The sequence below is a fragment of the Procambarus clarkii genome, chromosome 24, assembly GCF_040958095.1.
Source record: "Procambarus clarkii isolate CNS0578487 chromosome 24, FALCON_Pclarkii_2.0, whole genome shotgun sequence".
Classification (NCBI taxonomy): domain Eukaryota; kingdom Metazoa; phylum Arthropoda; class Malacostraca; order Decapoda; family Cambaridae; genus Procambarus; species Procambarus clarkii.
Genome location: NC_091173.1, coordinates 11,063,218 through 11,085,193, shown reverse-complemented (window position 1 = coordinate 11,085,193; position 21,976 = coordinate 11,063,218). Strand labels below are relative to the sequence as shown.

Sequence of the window (21,976 nt, the reverse complement as noted above, 5' to 3'; positions counted from 1 at the left end):
ATCACTATGTGTAAGAACCCAGGTGGATTTGTGCATAGAACGCATAAGATGAGAAAGCACTTGTGAGCAAATCATCGTCAACAATAAATTCACATTCCCACATGATGCTTTTCTCAATAGCTACTGTTTAGAGACAATAGATTTGTATATAATTACAAATGTAATTTCTAACAGCAATTCAAAAGTTAAAGATTATATACTGTACCTTGGTACAGTATTAAGCAAAAAGACTAACCTCTCTAGTTCTGTTAATATCTATACCCAGTTCTTGCATGACTCTTAGGACCTGTTCATTAGGATCAGTTGTCTTCTCTGCTCTGATGGAAGGAGAGTCAAAGGACAAGCGAGGAGGCTCCTCTGCCTGCATCCATCGATGTCTCTTAATTTGTTCTACCGTATACCGCCGTGTTGGTTCCAGCACAAGCATTTTTCTCACTAGCTGCTCACAATCTGCAATACATGCAGATTATTAATAAGTACAATAATAAAATGTATTTCTTAAAATATTTTCCCCTGCATGTGGGGCTGCTACTATTTTGAGGCTGCTCTGGAAAAAATATATAATATATATATTATATATATATATATATATATATATATATATATATATATATATATATATATATATATATATATTATATATATATTATATATATATATATATATTATATATTATATATATATAATATATATATATATATATATATATATATATATATATATATATATATATATATATATATATATATACATATATACACACACACACACAGTACAGTATATATATTTATTATATACAGAATTATATTTATATATATACAGTATATATATGAGTTCTTACATTCTTGTAAAGCCACAAGCTTTACAAGAAATGCATAGCATTTCGGGCAAGTCCTTAATCCTAATATTCCCCAGTACAGTATATGACCCAACCAAATCGTTTAACAACCAGGTACCTATTTTACTGTTGGGTAAACAGAGGCTACAGAGAAGGATTTGCACCCAGTAAATCCTCTCCGACCAGGATACGAACCCCGAACAAAATGCTCATGAAATGCCAGGCGAGCACCTTACTACTACACCACAGGGACTACAAACAATTTAGGATCTCTATTTTGATTATCAGCACTTCCACCATATCATCTGTGGTATTCAGCAGCTCAATGCAGACGAGTATATCGTTTGATGTACAGGCTGACCCCACCCTGTAGCCTGTCCTACCTGTCATATCTATAAAGTTTGTACTCTGGTATCTATATTTAACTGTAGCCATTTGTGCGAATAAGGGCCTTTTTTTTATTTAGGACTGCAAACACACTCTTTGCCTAATTGGCGAGGACAATAATAAAATGGACTTACATATTGTCCTTACTTACAAAAATTCAATTGTTGACTGTTTGGGAAGAGGGGAGGAGGGGGGAGGTGGAACACGTCCTTATTTTAGACATTTTCATGGTAGTTATAGGCACTACCACCACCCATGGTAGTTATAGGCACAACCGCCACCCGTGGTAGTTATAGGCACAACCGCCACCCGTGGTAGTTATAGGCACTACCACCACCCGTGGTAGTTAGAGGCACAACCGCCACCCGTGGTAGTTATAGGCACAACCGCTACCCGTGGTAGTTATAGGCACAACCGCCACCCGTGGTAGTTATAGGCACAACCGCCACCCGTGGTAGTTATAGGCACTACCACCACCCGTGGTAGTTATAGGCACTACCGCCACCCGTGGTAGTTATAGGCACTACCACCATCCGTGGTAGTTATAGGCACTACCACCACCCGTGGTAGTTATAGGCACTACCGCCACCCGTGGTAGTTATAGGCACCATCGCCACCCGTGGTAGTTATAGGCACTACCACCACCCGTGGTAGTTATAGGCACTACCGCCACCCGTGGTAGTTATAGGCACTACCACCACCCATGGTAGTTATAGGTTCTACCGCCACCCGTGGTAGTTATAGGCACTACCGCCACCCATGGTAGTTATAGGCACTACCGCCACCCATAGTAGTTATAGGCACTACCACCACCCATGGTAGTTATAGGCACTACCACCACCCATGGTAGTTATAGGCACTACCACCACCCGTGGTAGTTATAGGCACTACCACCACCCATGGTAGTTATAGGCACTACCACCACCCATGGTAGTTATAGGCACTACCACCACCCATGGTAGTTATAGGCACTACCACCACCCATGGTAGTTATAGGCACTACCGCCACCCGTGGTAGCTACAGGAACAACCACCACCCATGGTAGCTACAAGCACAACCACCACCCATGGTATCTACAAGCACAACCACCACCCATGGTAGTTATAGGAACAACCACCACCCATGGTAGCTACAGGAACAACCACCACCCATGGTAGTTATAGGCACTACCAACACCCATGGTAGTTATAGGCACTACCACCACCCATGGTAGTTATAGGAACAACCACCACCCATGGTAGCTACAGGCACAACCACCACCCATGGTATCTACAAGCACAACCACCACCCATGGTAGCTACAAGCACAACCACCACCCATGGTAGCTACAAGCACAACCACCACCCATGGTAGCTACAAGCACAACCACCACCCATGGTAGCTACAGGCACAACCACCACCCATGGTAGCTACAAGCACAACCACCACCCATGGTAGCTACAAGCACAACCACCCTCAACTCTCCACCTTGTCGCCCATAATATTCACGGCGTCAAATTGCGACACATTTGTTTCACTGCGATATTAATGGTGATAATGGTCGGGGGAGGAGGGATGGGACGGGGGGGGGATAGACTGGAAGGGTGGAGGAGGGATAGGAAGGGGTGGGGGATTGTGGGGGGGGGGGGGTTGGAGTTAAGGAGGGGGGAAGGGAAAGGAGGAGAAAGGAGAGCAGACTTTTTCAAAATACTCGTGACCAAAAGAGAAAAAAAAATACCACGATTATCGAAACTTTCACTATACGCCAGTACCGCTATGGATGGCGTATAGTGAAGTTTTCGAACACACATATACATATATAGATATATAGATCCTATAAGCCCCAATACTGTATATTTAAGACACCATCGCCACCCCGGCGCACCTCAACAACTACAACCACCACCACTACTACCACCACAACCACCATCACCACCACCATCACACGAGGGGGAATAAAACAGGAGCGAAAACAGGTGGAACACTTGGCCCAGCAGCTTGACGTCACAGGATTTAAAGAATCGAAGCAGAGTCACGTTCAGTAGCCAGGGGGGGGGGAGGGGGCGTACACGGTCTCTAGACGTACATGACCTCCCGTACGCGCACATGTACGTGTTATGTACGGGGAGGAAATTTCGTGCATATTCTCTCCTATCACGCTTCAGCTGCACGAATGTACACGTTTCGGCCATCCATTAACTTACACAAGTGAACACAATCATATATAAACAATTCATCACAAAACTATTGTGATTAAATCTTCATAACATCCAAAAGTGCACCCATCTTTCCCACAAGTCCACTAATATTTTCCACAAAAGTCCACTAATATCTTCCCCGAAGCCTATCGACCTTCCCAAATAGCCTATAAATAGCCAAATAATGTCCAAAAAGCCTTATACACTTTCCCCCCAAAGTTTTTTGGGAAAGTGTCCCCACCTTCCCGAAGAGCCCGGGAACACACTACACAAGCCACATTGTGCTTTGTTTCACTGTATTGTAGACGATCAGCAGCGGCGCAACCAGTGACCGTCCAAGTGGTGGGGCACCATTCCTTCACCCCGTCCCATCCCAAATCCTTATCCTGACTCTTGTTGATTTAGATTCAGCTACTCGGAACAAAAGTTCAAAATAGCACGCGCTATGGTGAGCCCGTGAAGTTTATCATGACCCCTTCCAAGTGCTATATAGTCGCAATGGCTTGGCGCTTTCTCCTCTCTCCCTTCCCTTCACCTGGTGACCGTTTTCTGGGTAACTAGTACTAGCCTCAACCCGAGGCAACCCCCCCCCTATTAACTAGTCTAGTGGCAGCCCTCTGGCAAACAGCCTGGTACACAAGTCTGCAGATGCAAATCCTCAGCCAGTTTAAAGTCAAGTGAAAATAGATTTCTGCTTGGACAACCTCATAAACTCGGCCCCAAACATCACGTCTGTTGGTGACCTCTTACGGCACTTGAAATGTAAACACTGTTATGTGCGAGAGAACTCCAGGAAGCTGTAGCAACGATGTCACACACAATTTGCCTCTTACGGATGTATGGCAGATTTGACTTAAACCAGCAAATAATGGAACCAAGTAGAAATTAAAGCAACCCTAGACTTGATTTTGACGATGATGAACTAGTTAGGAACAATGTTTACAAGTTACTCAGATCTCAAGTTAATCGAAGTCCAGACGAGGTTGAGCAATAGACCTGTGCAGCGAGTCCCACGTCCCAAGGAGGAGGAGGATTCAACAAATTCAATTTTAATAATAAACATAATAACCGGAAACTAATAAACCGGAGCCTCGCAGTAATACGCTGAGAAGTACAACTAGATAATACAAAGCGAAATCAGTGCCTCGAGAAAATAGGCTCAGAAGTGCTAGAAATATGCGCGGCACAAACCATTAAGACAAAAAATGCAAATTGGAATGAGGTCGGCGTTCACACTTTGGGCGAAGAAATCAAACCCCAGAACAACTCTGCCGCTTTACTCTATTTCAAGAACGACAAGGAAGGTTATGTGAGGATAAACATACAAGAAACTTATAAAATCCGGAAGAGGCAAAGAGAGGAAAAGGCCACCAGTGAAAGACATATGAACCCAAAATACTTTTTCTCCTATGCAAAATCTAAAACAAAAACTACACTTAGAATCTGGACCCTCGCCCAAGGGAGATGGAACGTTCACATATGACAAGAAAGAAATGAGTGAAATATTGAAGATACAGTAAGATTCTGATTTTTGTGAGCTCCTGAACAAAGCCAAAGCCTCATCCTGATCCCTTTCCATGTGCTATATAGTCGTAATGGCTTGGCGCTTTCCCTTGATAATTCCCTTACCTTCCCTCAACACCCCCTCCCCCCTCCCCTCTGAAGTAGCCATAGACAGTATATCTATGCACTCCGCACCAGAGCCAGAATTCTGCAATTCTATGTTCATCAAGAATGGTAAAAAATCATTAACACGGAACCTAAACACAGGGCTTAAGCAGAAATCGCGCCACTTTACACACATCTCCTGTGCTAGATGAGTACAATGGGCTCACCATAGCCCGTGCTGCTTGGAATTTTTTGTTCAGAGTAGTTAAATATAAAAACGACAGCAGCAGCGCCACTCTACAAGAGAGGTAGTAAAGCAGACAACACATTATAGACTGACAGGACTGACAACACACATCATAACAATCTCTGATAGCATGCTAACAAGTAAGATCACAAAACACATTGAGTCACATTCTCTACATAACTCTGGACAACACTGGTTCAGAACAGGAGGCTCCTGCCTCTCATAATTGCTAGACCACTATGACATGGCCTGACATGCCATGGAAGACAGCAAAACGCTGATGGAGACAAAGGCTTCGTGAAGGCTTTTACAAAGTGTGACCATAGTGTTATTGTACACAAAATGCGTTTTAGCAAATGCACACAAAATGGTCCATCTACCAAAGCAGGGAGCGGGATCTTTAATTTCCTAATGAACAAGCCCAGAGTGTGTATTAGTCAACAGAGTAAAATCTGGATCATCCACTGTGTAAAGTGTTCCTCAGGGTACTGTGCTTGCTCCGGCATTTTTTCCCTCATTCTCATATCTAGTATGGAAATGAACACAAACTATAGTACCGTATCATCCTTTGCAGATGACACCAGAATTATTGAGAGTAAAGAACATAAGAGCACGCGGCTAACCTTCAATCGTATGTTAATCAGGTATTTCAATGGACCACAGAAAATATGTTTAATGAAGACAAGTTCCAGGTCCCCACGCTATGGTACAGAGGGACTGGCTCGAATTCTGGACACAGAATTAACGCCTTAGGAGACCAAGAGGCATGGCGGGAACTGCAAAAGAGCCCCGTTAAAAAGGAAGAGAAGTGCAATAAGTACACAGCATCTAACAGCCTGGTTGACCAGACCGCCAACCAGGAGGCCTGGTCAGAGAAAACGCCGCGGGGGGCATTGATCCCCAGATCCAGCACAAGATAAACGGAAGGTAGTAGCCTCCGTGGCAATACCCCACTATAGCCCCCCTCCCATGGCAACAAGCCTCCCGCCGTGGCAACTCCCCTGGTAAAGCCCCCCACTTGTCCCCCAACACCACCAGGCTCACCCACCACGCCACCAAACCTCAGCAAAAAATGTTCTCCCAAGTCTGGCTCAAGTTTTGAGGTGGGCAGTGTTGAGGAGGACCTCAGCGGCCCCTGGAGGCGGCCCTCGTCTCCCCGCACCGCCTAGCGAACCTCGGGGGAATTTCTCTCGTGCGGGGAGATGTTACCGACTCTGCTCTTCCCCTTACCAATCACAAACTTCCCTAGGGCTCGACCCTTTCCCTGTAAAATTACTGGTAAAGCGCGCACACAAAAAATACCTGAATATCGAAGAGTCAGTATTCAATATAAAGCATAGTGTTGTGCCCTAGTTTTGCCTCTAGTTGTGCTATAATTTGAATTTTTGTTTGAGGAAGGGGGGAGGGAATTATGTTTGGGGGGTGGGGGTGGTAAGGGGAGGTGGGGGAGGGGCAGGAGAGCAGCTGGCAACACTGGTCGAGTCCACCACCTGTGGGCGGTGTTGACGTCATGAGGGGGAAGGGGGCGGGGGAAACCTAGTGTCGGGGAATACGTGGGCCGCTTGTCAGCCTGGCAGAGATACAAGGATAGTAATTATCTCCCAGTGTTAATATCGCTCGCAGCTGGCTTTCCTGCCTGGGTTAGTAAGCTGGATGGGACATGTGGGGGTGATACCGCAGTACTGCGGGGAAATATTCCCTGCCCCTCCACGACAGCAGCGGGAAGAGAGGTAATTTTCCCTATTCATAGGAAAGTTATCTTTATCTGTGGCCATCGTTCCGTGTAGAGAAGAGAACAATTCACAAAGCCAGAAGGTAATCTGCTCATACTTGGCCATCGATATTCAGTGAACACGCAAGACCATAGCTCCCTCTCGCTTCCCCCCTGCCCACTCGCCCTCCGTCTTATCTTCCCCTGCCACGTCTGATCCTTCCCCCTGCCCAGTCTGCCCCTTCCCCTGTCAAGTCTGCCCCTTCCCCTGCCAAGTCTGCCCCTTCCCCTGCCCAGTCTGCCCCTGCCCAGTCTGTCCCTTCCCCTGCCAAGTCTGCCCCTTCCCCTGCCAAGTCTGCCCCTTCCCCTGCCCAGTCTGCCCCTGCCCAGTCTGCCCCTTCCCATGCCCAGTCTGCCCCTTCCCCTGCCAAGTCTGCCCCTTCCCCTGCCAAGTCTGCCCCTTCCCCTGCCCAGTCTGCCCCTGCCAAGTCTGCCCCTGCCAAGTCTGCCCCTTCCCCTGCCAAGTCTGCCCCTGCCAAGTCTGCCCCTTCCCCTGCCAAGTCTGCCCCTGCCAAGTCTGCCCCTGCCAAGTCTGCCCCTGCCCCTGCCCAGACCGACCCCTTCCCCTGCCCAGCCTGCCTCAGAACACCAACAACAGGCCGCTAACGTCACTGGCCACCCATCACAGAGCCTGAAGAGGAATGGCAAAGAACAAAAACATTTCAAAAGAGGCTCTGAGCGCTGTTCAGGACATTTTTGTGTGTGAATGATTTATACGGACGAAGTAGGTATACATTTATTTGTGAAGGGAGGGAGAAGAAGGCAGGGAGGTTGTCAGGCACATAGGGAATACCAGGTTTTCCCTATACTAGGGAAATACCAGGTTCGTGTGGGTATAAGGTATTTTATGCGTACCAGGTCTCTTGGAGGTACCAAGACTTGTATCCCCTACACCTAGTACCTATAGTGTATCCCCCACACCCACACCTAGTGTTGATGATACTAGGTATTGTAGTAGTGGTATAGACACTGTGGTACCACCATATATTAAAAGGTACAAAGCAATGTAAGGGGTTAATAGGTGTAATAGGGGTTAACTAAGGTACCTGGTATTTGGGGAGGTACCTGGTGGTGTATGTTTGTGGGGTACTTGGCTGTGTGCATGTGGTACCAGGCAGTGAGTGAGAGGGAGAGAAAGGGGGGGGGGGAGGGAGGGAGAGGGAGAGAGAAAGGGGGGGGGGGGAGGGAGGGAGAGGGAGAGAGAAAGGGGGGGGGGGAGGGAGAAGAACCTGGCTGTAGGGATATATCTCCCTCCACGAGCAGAAGTCACGCTCTCTCTCTCACACTTGGATCCTTCTCAAGTAAACATCGTCTTGCTCCTCCTCTGCTAACACTTATACACACTCACACACACTCACACACACACACACTCACACACACTCACACACACACACTCACACACACACACTCACACACACACACTCACACACACACACTCACACACACACACTCACACACACACACTCACACACACACACTCACACACACACACTCACACACACACACTCACACACACACACTCACACACACACACTCACACACACACACTCACACACACACACTCACACACACACACTCACACACACACACTCACACACACACACACACTCACACACACACACACATGCTCACACATTAGTGTGGTGGGTAGTGTGGTGTGGTGGGGTGGGTGGTGGCTGAGTGGACAGCGCTCTAGACTCGTGGACCTACGAACCGGGGTTCGATCCTGGCAGCCGGCGGGAAAACATGGGCAGAGTTTCCTTCACCCTGATGCACCTGTTACCTAGCAGTAAATAGGTACCTGGTAGTTAGACAGCTGCTACGGGCTGCTTCCTAGGTGTGTGTACTCACCTAGTTGTGTCTGCAGGATCGAGCATTGACTCTTGGATCCCGCTTATCGTGTGTTTACTAGTTGTGTTTTTGCAGGGGTTGAGCTTTGCTCTTTCGGCCCGCCTCTCAACTGTCAATCAACTGTTTACTAACTAATTTTTTTTTTCCCACACCACACACACCCCAGGAAGCAGCCCGTGACAGCTGACTAACTCCCAGGTACCTATTTACTGCTAGGTAACAGGGGCATTCAGGGTGAAAGAAACTTTGCCATTTGTTTCTGCCTCGTGCGGGAATCGAACCCGCGCCACAGAATTACGAGTCCTGCGCGCTATCCACCAGGCTACGAGGCCCCTTCCATGTGTTATCGTGTGTGTGTGTGTGTGTGTGTGTGTGTGTGTGTGTGTGTGTGTGTGTGTGTGTGTGTGTGTGTGTGTGTGTGTGTGTCTAAGCAAAATAGTAGTAGTAGTTAGTAACAGTTGATTGATTGACACTGGGAAAGAGCAGAGCTCAACCCCCGCATGCACAACTAGGTGGATACAACTAGGTGAATTCACTGTGGTACTAGCGGAGTACCACAGGGTTCAGTTCTTGCACCAGTAATGTTCATCGTCTACATAAAAGATCTACCAGAAGGAACACAGAATGATATGAACACGTTGCGGCTGATGCTAAGATACCTGGGAAGACAGGAGACGCAGACGATTGTAATGCCCTTCAAATAAATCTAGATAAAATGAGTGCTCGGAGCGACAAGTGGCAAATGGAATTCAATGCGAATACATGCCATGTTATAGAATGTGGAAATGGAGAGAATAGACCCCCCACACACATCTTACAAATTATGTGGAAAGGCATTACAGAACGTTGACCAGACCACCCACTAGAAATTGAAGGGACGACGACGTTTCGGTCCGTCCTGGACCATTGTCAAGTCGATTGTCGACTTGACAATCGACATTCTCAAGACAATCGACTTGAGAATGGTCCAGGACGGACCGAAACGTCGTCGTCCCTTCAATTTCTAGTGTGTGGTCTGGTCAACATACTTCAGCCACGTTATTGTGACTCATCGCCTGCATTACAGAACTCTAATAAAGAACGAGACTTAGGGGTGGGGGTGGATAGTAAGCTGTCGCCAGAGGAACACATAAGAAACATTGTGAGAGGAGAGTATGCGTCGCTTTCCAACTTCAGACTTGCTTTTAATTATATGAATGGTAAAATATTAAAGAAACTGTACATAACATTTGTGACCCCAAAATTATGCAGCAGTTGCATGGTGCCCAAATCTCAAGAAGCACATAAATAAACTGGAACTAAAAGAACAAAAGTTACGAGGTGAAACTAGAGGCGTTAAGCATGCAAAAACTAGAAGATAGAAGAGGTGATATGATCACCACTTACAAAATATTAACAGGAATCGACCACATTGACAATGAGGAAATCTTGAAACCAACAACTTCACAAACAAGAAGACACAGATTCAAGCTAAGGAAACAAAGATGCGAAAAATATTAAAAAGTTTTCTTTTGCGAACAGAGTGGTAGACGGTTGGAACAAGTTAAGTGAGAAGGTGGTGGAGGCCAAAACCGTCAGCAGTTTCAAAGCGTTATACGACAAAGAGTACTGGGAAGACGGGACACCACGAGCGTAGCTCTTATCCACTAACTACATAAAAGTAATTACACTTAGGTAATTTTTCACACACACACACACATACACACAACACACACACACAACACACACACACAACACACACACACAACACACACACACAACACACAACACACACACACAACACACACACACAACACACACAACACACACACAACACACAACACACACACACACACACACACACACACACACACAAAACAAGCGAGAAAGAGGAGGGGGGAGAGGGGTACGTCTCATAAAAGACTGGTATACATGAGGAAGAAGCAAGCTGGGATAGGATGAAAGACCCTGAACCAGGTATGGAAGCACTTAAGGGACAGAAAACAATGATCACAGTCAGAAAGGAGGTTTCGAGCTGGAGGAATGTGACAAATGGGGGCTGCCTCTCCCCCCCCCCCTAAGACTCGATCTACAAACCACAATTCTTTCTTATATAGGTGACCGACCCACCCGGGGAGGTGAGCGTGTACATGTCAATGTTTGCAGACGACGCAGAGCTGATGACAAATGTGGGAAAAAGAAAACGAGGACTGCAAAAGGTGACAGGAGGAGCTTGACAAATGTGAAAAAAAGAAAACGAGGACTGCACAAGGTGACAGGAGGAGCTTGACAAATGTGGGAAAAAAGAAAACGAGGACTGCACAAGGTGACAGGAGGAGCTTGACAAATGTGAAAAAAAGAAAACGAGGACTGCAAAAGGTGACAGGAGGAGCTTGACAAATGTGAAAAAAAGAAAACGAGGACTGCAAAAGGTGACAGGAGGAGCTTGACAAATGTGAAAAAAAGAAAACGAGGACTGCACAAGGTGACAGGAGGAGCTTGACAAACCTCAGGAAGAGGCAGACAATTGGCTGCTCAAATTCAATCTCAAGAAGTGCAAGGAAAACGAGGCACTCTTAAGTAACGTCGGCAGCATAGGGGAAACTAGCTAAAAATAAATTACAATTTAAAAACCGAAATAATGTCTGGAGGCAAACTACACAACCTAAGTCTGACCAGTACTCTAGCATGAAGCACGGCCCAGGAATCCTCACCTTGTCAAGCACAAAAATAAAATGGAAAAGTACAGAAGCTGGCAACAAGTACCAGAACTAAGAGGCTTAAGCTACGAGGACAGATTAGGTGAACTAAATTTCATAACTCTGGAGCAGAGAACGAGTGATATGATCACAATATACAAGATAATGTGGAATAGACAAGGATAACCACTTTCAACTGAGAGAATGTTAAAGCAAGACGACACAGGTGGAAGCTGGAAACGCCAACGTCTTGAAGAAAATGTAAGGAAATACTGGTAATCTATACGGATGGTCAAGAAGTAGACTACCCAGAAAAAAAGTGGTAAAAGCCATCTCTATCCACGATATTAAGACCAGATGCGCCAAAAAGAGCTATACCTTACATCGCTCAACCCCCGCAAGCACATCTAGGTGAGGTGAGCCCCAGCACTCAAATAATAATGCCTTGACTCGCACACGTCATGTAGAAAACGCTTGGAGACCTTAATTTTGTATAGAGAGATAATTATCTTGAGCAGTGTGTCTTTAGTGCGAGTGCATCCCCCCCAAGCACTCTTGACACACTCACGCACTAAAGTACTCCAAGAGTACTCCACTGACACACTTTCGACACGCGCGCGTCAATACACAGGGAAGTTAATGTTGCATCTTGTGTGTGTGTGTGTGTGTAGAGCATCGTTTACCACCTGGTGTCCGCGGCAGTTTGAGAGAACGTCAACAACACCACTATTAAGAAAAATTAACTTTTTAAACCCAATTTTTTTATTATTAAATCGACGATCAACATTACAAAAATTAACACTACGATTAGAATTTTAACTATTAAACTTTTTGCTATTAACTCTCTGGGTACAGAGACTTCACACCAAATGTTCCTCAACAAATTGACGTGAAGCCAGGACACTAACGTAGTTACGAAAAGCACGTTCACTACTGTTCGTGTATGTGACGAAGCCAGTTGGTGCGCATGCGTAAGTGACATTCACGGAAGGCATTTATTGACAACGAAAACGATGCTAAGGCCACACACACACCCGGACGAACAAGCCAGAGTTCCCAGACAATTTTCTTAGAGCCGCGCCAGTATACAAGGGGGACGACGAGGTCAGCAAGGTGAGGAAGGGAGTCGAAAAAGAGAAAGAAGAGAGAGGGAGAGGAGGGGGGGGGGGGAGAGGGAGAGGAGGAAGAGAGCGAGAGCGAGAGAGAGAGGGAGGAGGAGGAGGGAGAAGCAGGCGACGTCAGAGCAGGTCATGTAACCCAGGAGGGAGTCATGTGTGTACCTTCAGCTCCAGCAACCGGCTAGTGTCCCCCACCTACTGACGTCAGCCCCTTCCCTGGAAGGGGAAGGGGCTGGTGGAGAAGGCTGGAACAAGATGAAACATGGAAATGGGAAGGAGATGGAGAACGAGGAATTGGCGAGAAAGGGAAATAGGGCATGGCCGGGGAGATGGGAACGAGGGGAAAGGAAAGGATGGAGTAAAATGGGAAGGGAAACAAGAGAAGAAAGGATTATTGAAGGTGCTCTAAAGTTAAGAAGCGCGCCCCCGTCCCTCCAAACTCACCCCTTACCCCATTACCCCCACACCCCATTACACACAACACCCCCCACCACACCCGGCAACATCCCGCCTTAACCCTTCCCCACTCCCCCACACCATCCCTGCAATTACAGCCCGCAGTGCCACACCCCCACCCCCCCACCACCACTCCCACCCTCAGCACCCCCACAAACCCCCCCTCCCCACATTCTAGTTTACCTTATGGTATGACCCATTCCTCCATTATCCTGTTTCCCCTTCTTTCATTACACCCTTTTCGTCTCTATTATCCATTTCACTTCTCCCATTACCTCATTAAATCCTCACCCCCCCCCATCCTTTCACCTCTCCCACCACCACATTCACCTCGCCCATTACAACCTGACCCCTTATCTTCCTTTCCCCTCCCCACCTACCTAATTCCCTCCCACACACTCCCCCCTCCCCCTCCCCGTCCCATACCTCTTCTCTCCCACTCTCTTTCCCCCCCTCCCCTATCCCCCATCCCGTCCCTCACCTCTCATCCCACAGTCCCTTCCCGCCCCACCCTTCCCGCATAGTCCTACCTCAATACCCACTCCACACCGTTTTCTTCGATACCTTCAAAATGTAAACACACATTAAGGTATTTACAGTGTTCAAAAGGAACTATTTAGTGGTTCGGGATATATGAATACACCAAACGATGTGCACCATGTATAGGTAGGAGGGATGGTTAGGTGGAGGAGGGAGGGGGATAGTGGAGATGGATGGATGGATGGATGGATGGATGTGGATGGAGCAGTACTAGAGGAGATAAGAGTGGCAGCGGTCAAATTGTACCACTGACGTCACATGCTAAAGCTGAACTCGTAATATCTGACCCAGGCTTGTCATGGGGAGGGGGGGGGGGGGGTACACCCTGCCATGGGGAGGGGGGTACACCCTGCCATGGGGAGGAGGGGTACACCCTGCCATGGGGAGGAGGGGTACACCCTGCCATGGGGAGGAGGGGTACACCCTGCCATGGGGAGGAGGGGTACACCCTGCCATGGGGAAGAGGGGTACATCCTGCCATGGGCAGGAGGGGTACACCCTGCCATGGGGAGGGGGTACACCCTGCCATGGGGAGGAGGGGTACACCCTGCCATGGGAAGGGGGTACACCCTGCCATGGGGAGGGGGTACACCCTGCCATGGGGAGGAGGGGTACACCCTGCCATGGGGAGGAGGGGTACACCCTGCCATGGGGAGGAGGGGTACACCCTGCCATGGGGAGGGGGTACACCCTGCCATGGGGAGGGAGGGGGGTACACCCTGCCATGGGGAGGAGGGGTACACCCTGCCATGGGGAGGAGGGGTACACCCTGCCATGGGGAGGGGGTACACCCTGCCATGGGGAGGGGGGTACACCCTGCCATGGGGAGGGGGGTACACCCTGCCATGGGGAGGAGGGGTACACCCTGCCATGGGGAGGAGGGGTACACCCTGCCAATGGGAGAGGGGTACACCCAGCCATGGGGATGGGGGTTCTTCCATTGGAGGAAGAGAAGGGATAGTGAAGGTACCCCATAGGGAAGGGATAGGATACTTCAATGGGCGGCAGGATGCTGCGTATCATATCTGCTCAACACCACCACGTCACAGCCTTACAAGAGCGTCAGCACCAGTGTAACAAGAGCTCGTAACAGGAGCTCGTAACAGGAGCTCGTAACAGGAGCTCGTAACAGGAGCTCGTAACAGGAGCTCGTAACAGGAGCTCGTAACAGGAGCTCGTAACACAGGTGTAATCTCGAGCATCAACAAGTTGGTGTGGGTTGGGCAGACCACAGCGATAAGAACACACAGTGATGAAGTAGCCCGCTCTGCTAATACAACGTCACATTTTGACGTATACGCTACCTTAAGGCCAGAAATAATGATATGTCCCTACAAAATGGAACTACAAAAATGGAAGCGGCTCGCGAAAATTGACACACACACACACTGTCCCGTTTTCTGTTTTGGGTCCTCTGGTAAGTTAGGATAAAAGGGGGGCACTTTAGCACGACAGTTTCTTGACGTTGGGGAAACCTTAGGAGGACGGGCCAGATGAAGCCCACTGGAGGGGCCATCAACTCATTAAAAGGTGTTCAGAGGACAGTAATGACACTGGAATAGGAACCAACGTACAAAATAAGAGGGGCTTTAAAGGAAAGAGCAGGCTCACATGTTGCTGTTATAGATTCAGCTACTGGGAACAAAAAGTTCCAAGCAGCACGGGCTATGGTGAGCCCGTTGTGGACTTACCTGGCACAGGAGCGGGGCTGTAACTTGCCGAGCAGCCCACAAACACCCACGGTTTGTATCTATCGGTTGGTTTAGGTGAGGTGGGGTGGCCCAGGTGAGAGTTTTAATACCATGTTTTTTGTACGTTGGGGCAAATGAAAAGAACGGGGTTCGCTAGTGTCCGGAATTTACCAACATAATAAATCCAGTAATTAGATAAAGTAAATGTTAAAAATCAAGTAGGAAATATAGCATAAAAATATAGAGTATTACAGCGGTGGAGGAGGATGACCTGGAGGAGGACCAGGACCTCCTTGACGACACGACCTGAGAAAGCCAGACCCACCTGAGGACATGAAGTACGGGATCCTGAAGCGGCCGGAGAGGACCCGGTCTCGGAGGGCAGGCAGGGTGGCACCGTCGAAGGGCAGCGCCCCACACACCAGAACGTAGAGCACCACCCCCAGGCTCTGTGGAGTAGAGGTAGAGTGAGGGTGGGGGGGGGCAGTGGTAGTGTGAAGCAGAGAGAAAGGATAGGAGGGCAGTGGAAAAGCGAGAGAATAATGGAGAGTATGGGAGAGGGAAGGAGAGCATGGGAGAGGGAAGGAGAGTATGGGAGAGGGAAGGAGAGCATGGGAGTAGGAAGGAGAGCATGGGAGTAGGAAGGAGAGCATGGGAGAGGGAAGGAGAGTATGGGAGAGGGAAGGAGAGTATGGGAGAGGGAAGGAGAGTATGGGAGAGGGAAGGAGAGTATGGGAGAGGGAAGGAGAGTATGGGAGAGGGAAGGAGAGTATGGGAGAGGGAAGGAGAGTATGGGAGAGGGAAGGAGAGTATGGGAGAGGGAAGGAGAGTATGGGAGAGGGAAGGAGAGTATGGGAGAGGGAAGGAGAGCATGGGAGTAGGAAGGAGAGAATGGGAGAACCATGGTGAACATGGGACTGTGTTGACTGACAGTAAACACAAGTCGTACAGTAATAATAAAGACATCCATACGAACAATATGAATATCCACATGAACATGAATATGATCCACGTGAACAATATGAATATCCACATGAACATGAATATGATCCACGTGAACAATATGGACATCCACATGAACATGAATATGATCCACGTGAACAATATGGACATCCACATGAACATGAATATGATCCACGTGAACAATATGGACATCCACATGAACATGAATATGATCCACGTGAACAATATGGACATCCACATAAACAAAATTAAAAGTCATACAAAAAGTTGGAGGAGGGAGGGAGGGTAGATGGAAGAGAGGGAGGGTAGATGGAAGAGAGGGAGGGTAGATGGAAGGGGGAGAGGGTACGAGGGAGGACAGGACAGATGGACGGAAATAGTGAAGTGAAACGGAAGGAAGAGAAGAAAGTGGAGAGAGAGAGAGAGAGGGGGGGCACGAACTAAAAAATAGAAGAGGAGAAGGCGGTGACTGCGGACAGGAGGAGGAGGAGGACGACAAAATATGCTGAAATTCCCGCGAAGAACCTCTCACACACACCCACTCACAGCTCCCCGACAAGAGAGAGCAAACTTAGCTTAGCTGCCAACACCCACACATGGTATCAGCAAGGCGGACAGCCCGCCTGCTGTCACAACTCACACTATACTTCCCCCATTTCCAAACATTCCCATCACCTGTTTCTCCCTCCATTCTCTTTAGTCACACACACACACACACACAAAAGGGGGGACTGGCCCAAACAGAAGACACACACACATACTGACCCAAATATCAATCTCAGGACCGATGTACTTCTTGCCCTCGAAGACCTCGGGGGCGGCGTAGGGCGGGGAGCCACACCAGGTGTTGAGAGTGTCGGCCGGAGTGTAGTAGTTGCTGAAGCCCCAGTCCGCGATCTTCATGTTCATGTTCACGTCCATCAACAGGTTCTCCGCCTGCAACACCACACGTGAGAGAGGGGGGGGGAGGGTTAGTACTCCTGCAACACCATGGAGGAAGGGTACTACTACTACTGCAACACTGCGTGGGAGGGCGTAGTGTTGCTGCGTGCAGAGAGAGCACCGTGTTCTTCCGTCGCAGGTATGGCAACGCTACATGGGATTAGTACAGACACACGGGCGGATACAGGTACCAGTAGGCCCACAGGGACAAGGTACAGCACCGGGACGGATTCCGGTACAGAAATATGACAGTAGGGATGCACCGTACCACTGCTGTCCATCACAGTACACTCACGATTCGGCTCATCAATATTGAGGTTACAGACAGCTGTCAACAGAAGCTGGTTTATAAATGGTAGTCATGAAGCCCAGGTGCAAGAAATGCGTCAACGACAGCTGCAGGAGACGAGGATGCTGACGCAGGTATGAGGCGTGACGTCACAACATGTTTGTCACCACGAATAAATGTTTCGTAAAAATAGCAATCACACAGTATTCTTAGATCTAAATAGCTTTTAAAAAGTATAAATACATCTTTTTTTTATCCCATAATGAAAGACACGAGCAGCAGTTACTGAGATGTCATACATAAAGTTATTCTTGGAATTCCTCGAACGATTTATAATTAATTATTGCGAGACTGATTCTGTACCCAGCGAGAAATAAAGTTGACAAGTCTCCCTTACCAGGAGGCGATGGTTCGTTTTCTTTATTAATCCTCCCTTTAACACGTTTTCTCTAAAATAGTTAATTACGATTCTGTAAATATATATTATAACGAAGAAGTGAAGCAGTAATAATAATAATAATAATAATAATAATAATAATAATAATAATAATAATAATAGATACCAAAAAATAAATAACCTTATTTACCTGGGGTAGAGGAAAAATAATTACAAGAACAGACGTCAACAAAATATTTTGAATTACTCCCTTAGCAATTATAATGCTAAGGTTAATACCGTGTTAACATGCCAAGAATAGAGATGACTAGTTGCTACCAATATTCTTAATTAAGCGCATCTGTATTTACGCAACTATCGTAGATTATATGAACAATTTACAAAGGGAGAAACGGTCAGGAGGCGCGCAAGTCTACGGACCCAACCAGCCACATTTCGTTTCCCCGCCACCATCTTGATCCCTACACTCGCCCTGAAAGCTACATACACTACCATCAATATCTTCATCTCTCAGTTCAGTCTCCATCTATTTTCCATCAGTTACTCTTGTAGCCTTCCTTTTGCCCCCCTCTCACTCTCCTCTCTGGCTTTCCCCCTTCACACGAAACATATGAGATCCGTTGGTAAATCAGGATGACTTCCCGGTTGCAATTCTTTTAACCATGTCGTAGCTCAGTCGATTAAGGCAGCGTCTGGGATCCTCTCGAACGTAGGTTCGAACCCTTGTCACGGCCCTTGTGGATTTGTTCATTTGATGCATCACGCTATTGTGATTTCTGTGTGTAACATATCAGACTTCCATCAGTGTTATAGCTGATCGATTCCAAACACACACACACATTCCACTCTCATCCACCTAGCCACTTCTATCCATCCATATCATCCCCATCCCCACACAACCGCATCTTGCACTACTCTCCACCCATCTCTATCCTTCTCCCCCTCCCCCACATCAACCGTAACTACCGAAAAGATATCACAAACAAGGCTACGCCTCGTTAAGTCTAACGATACTGTACGGTACTTATTAGGTAAAGTTAGGCTTGAATGGGCCTGGTTACGTAATGCATAACTACTGCATGGGTGCCAGTTTAACAAGTTCTCAATAATATAAAGAAATTAAAGTCCTTTTGATGCCAACGTTAATAAAAAAAAACATGAAAGCCTAATTTATAAAACAGGATTTTAATCTGAAAAGAAAGAATTCACCGTGTAATATTAATACTGTTCTAATTATGAGATCGTAATAGTTACTGACAATAAAACATTACATTCATTATTAAAATGTTTCCAATAATGTGCCACATTGTACCGTCATATTAAACTCACGCTGAGTAAAAATAAGTGTGACTTGTGTAGATCTGGCAACATGGCAGCGGCGCACTCATACTGACACAGATTCACGGTCTTAATGTATTTATGAGAACACTTTCAACATATGTATTAAAATATATTACATGTGTATCAAGAAAAAAAGTTAAAATGATGTTATACAAAGACTTACGTTAAATTATGTAAAATAATAATTGCTAAAATGAATTGAGGTTATAGACATTTTATGTGGTGACCCCCCCACACACAAGTGGTGACCCCCCCCCCCCACACACACGTGGTGACCCCCCCCCCCACACACACGTGGTGACCCCCCCCCACACACACGTGGTGACCCCCCCCCCCCACACACACGTGGTGACCCCCCCCCCCCCACACACACGTGGTGACCCCCCCCCCACACGTGGTGACCCCCCCCCCACACACACACACGTGGTGACCCCCCCCACACACATGGTGCCCCCCCCACACGTGGTGACCCCCCCCCCCCCCACACACACACACGTGGTGACCCCCCCTCACGTGGTGACCCCCCCCCACACACACACACACGTGGTGACCCCCACACACACGTGGTGACCCCCCCCCAACACGTGGTGACCCCCCCCCCCCACACACACACACGTGGTGACCCCCCCCCACACACACACACACGTGGTGACCCCCCCCCACACACACACACACGTGGTGACCCCCCCCCCCCACACACACACACACGTGGTGACCGAACACCATCAACAGAACACATCAACTTACACAATTATGTCACCAGTAGAACAATTGTCAACAGCCACGAGTTTTATCTAACAATTAGTGGATTCACTTAACCGGATTTTTTTTTTAATATTACCGCAACATTTTTAACTTGGCCATTGTTGGGAATTGTTGCACAATATTGAGTATTATTAACAGCGAGAAGCAGCACGCTCCAAGCAAGGTTTACCTGCAATTCTATTTACAAGGGAAAAAATACATTATACAGTCTAATTATAGCTTCACACAGCACGTGACATTAATCTCAACTTCTAGTTAAACTGTGACGGTTCAGCAACGTGTGAATATTATACAATATATGCATATATCTATGTCTATAAATTAGAATGTGTGTGTACTCACCTAATTGTGCTTGCAAGGGTTGAGCTCTGGCTCTTTGGTCCCGTCAATCAACAGGTATGTTGATTGACGGAGTGTGTGTGTGTGTGTGTGTATGTGTGTGTGTGTGTGTGTGTGTGTGTGTGTGTGTGTGTGTGTGTGTGTGTGTGTGTGTGTGTGTGTGTGTGTGTGTGTGTCCCCGTCTGAAGCTGAAGGCCAGATAATTAGGGCTAGCTTCACCCAATTTTTAACACTAATTGGTGTTGGGTACGTGAACAACATGGTCGGGTCGTGGGTGCTATAAATAAGTACCTAGTAACATAGTTTCAATGCTCCCCAATGAAGTAAATTTGCTCACTGACTAAATTTGTTATATCATAATGATTTAACTCTGAATTTTATTATTTTTTTCTATAGTAAAATTAAAAAAAATCTCACTATCACACTTTGCCTGTAATTCAATGAAATAGTGGAGTACTAGTTAGTATGTGGGAAGGTTGGGTTAGGGTGTTTAGGTTCTGTTGGCGATTATTTGTAGAACGTTGGTGAAGCATTTGCAGCGTTGTGGTTCGAACAGAGGTCGTCATCAAAGTACTGTTCGAACGTTCGAACAGAGGTCGTCATCAAAGTACTGTTCGAACGTCATCAGTTGATAGGTGTGTGTAAACCCTTTTTAATTCATAAACAAGGGGTTTGGCAGCTGAGTTAACGAGCATTTGGCCGTTATCCAGCATGTCTCCATAAACAAAGGCCAAAGTCCATTCCATGCACCCGCCAAACCCCCTGTTTATGAATGAAAAACAGTTTACACTCGACTCACAACTGATGACGTCCGAACACTTCCGGAACAAGTGCTTCGCTGGCGAATTTTGTTCGAACCACAACGCTATAAATGCTTCACCCACGTACTACAAATACAAATAATCGCCAACAGAACCTAAACACCTAACCTAACCAGTACCTAAATATGCACACACTATGCTAATATATAATAATATTAATTTATATAAGAACATTCCTGTTTTGCATGTTAAGATTTATGAATGCGTCTGTGGGGTCGACCGCTGGGTGGAATGGACTTGGTCTGAGGACGGGATGCATTATATGATGATGCGCTGATATTTTCCATTTAGGTAGATCATAGGGGACTCGAACTTGGGCCTCACATGTACGAAAGAGTCGAATTATCTACCAAACCTTCGGATGCTTACTTTAAGGAGGAATGTCAGGGATAACTAACTGGTACTCAACCAAGACTTGACACCTTTCATGAAGCATTACTACAAATGACAAGGATGGAGAGGATATAAGCCACCTTAAGTAGTGCTCCAGGTAAGGTATGACGTATTAATTGGGGTACCAGTTAGGTACTGTTCCGTACTCTAATCATCCGTGGTCTGGTCGGTAGTACAACTGTCTTGTACATTTGAGGTCCGGGTTTGAGCCTCATGATACGAGACAAATGACCAAAACCTCTCCATATTCTATATGTTCTCTTTCACTTTGAAAGTTGAAAAATTAACTCTCCAAAGTTTTACAGTATTATTGGCCTGACGCTAAATGATGAGTTTTACTGAAACTCTTAAATATCTTGGGAG

General features: G+C 47.0%; 1 protein-coding gene across 5 annotated transcripts in view; it reads right to left on the bottom strand.

The window, feature by feature from the left end:
• Nucleotides 1–21,976, bottom strand: part of LOC123761724 (serine/threonine-protein kinase SIK2) — a 161,382-nt gene that overhangs the window by 19,242 nt on the left and 120,164 nt on the right. For all 5 annotated transcript variants that reach the window (XM_069330613.1, XM_069330615.1, XM_069330611.1 and 2 more), the window contains 3 exons: nucleotides 17,092–17,262; nucleotides 15,689–15,812; nucleotides 236–450 (listed from right to left, as the gene is read on the bottom strand). In XM_069330613.1, the coding sequence (XP_069186714.1) occupies nucleotides 236–450; nucleotides 15,689–15,812; nucleotides 17,092–17,262 (510 nt within the window). The remainder of the gene's footprint in view (nucleotides 1–235; nucleotides 451–15,688; nucleotides 15,813–17,091; nucleotides 17,263–21,976) is intronic.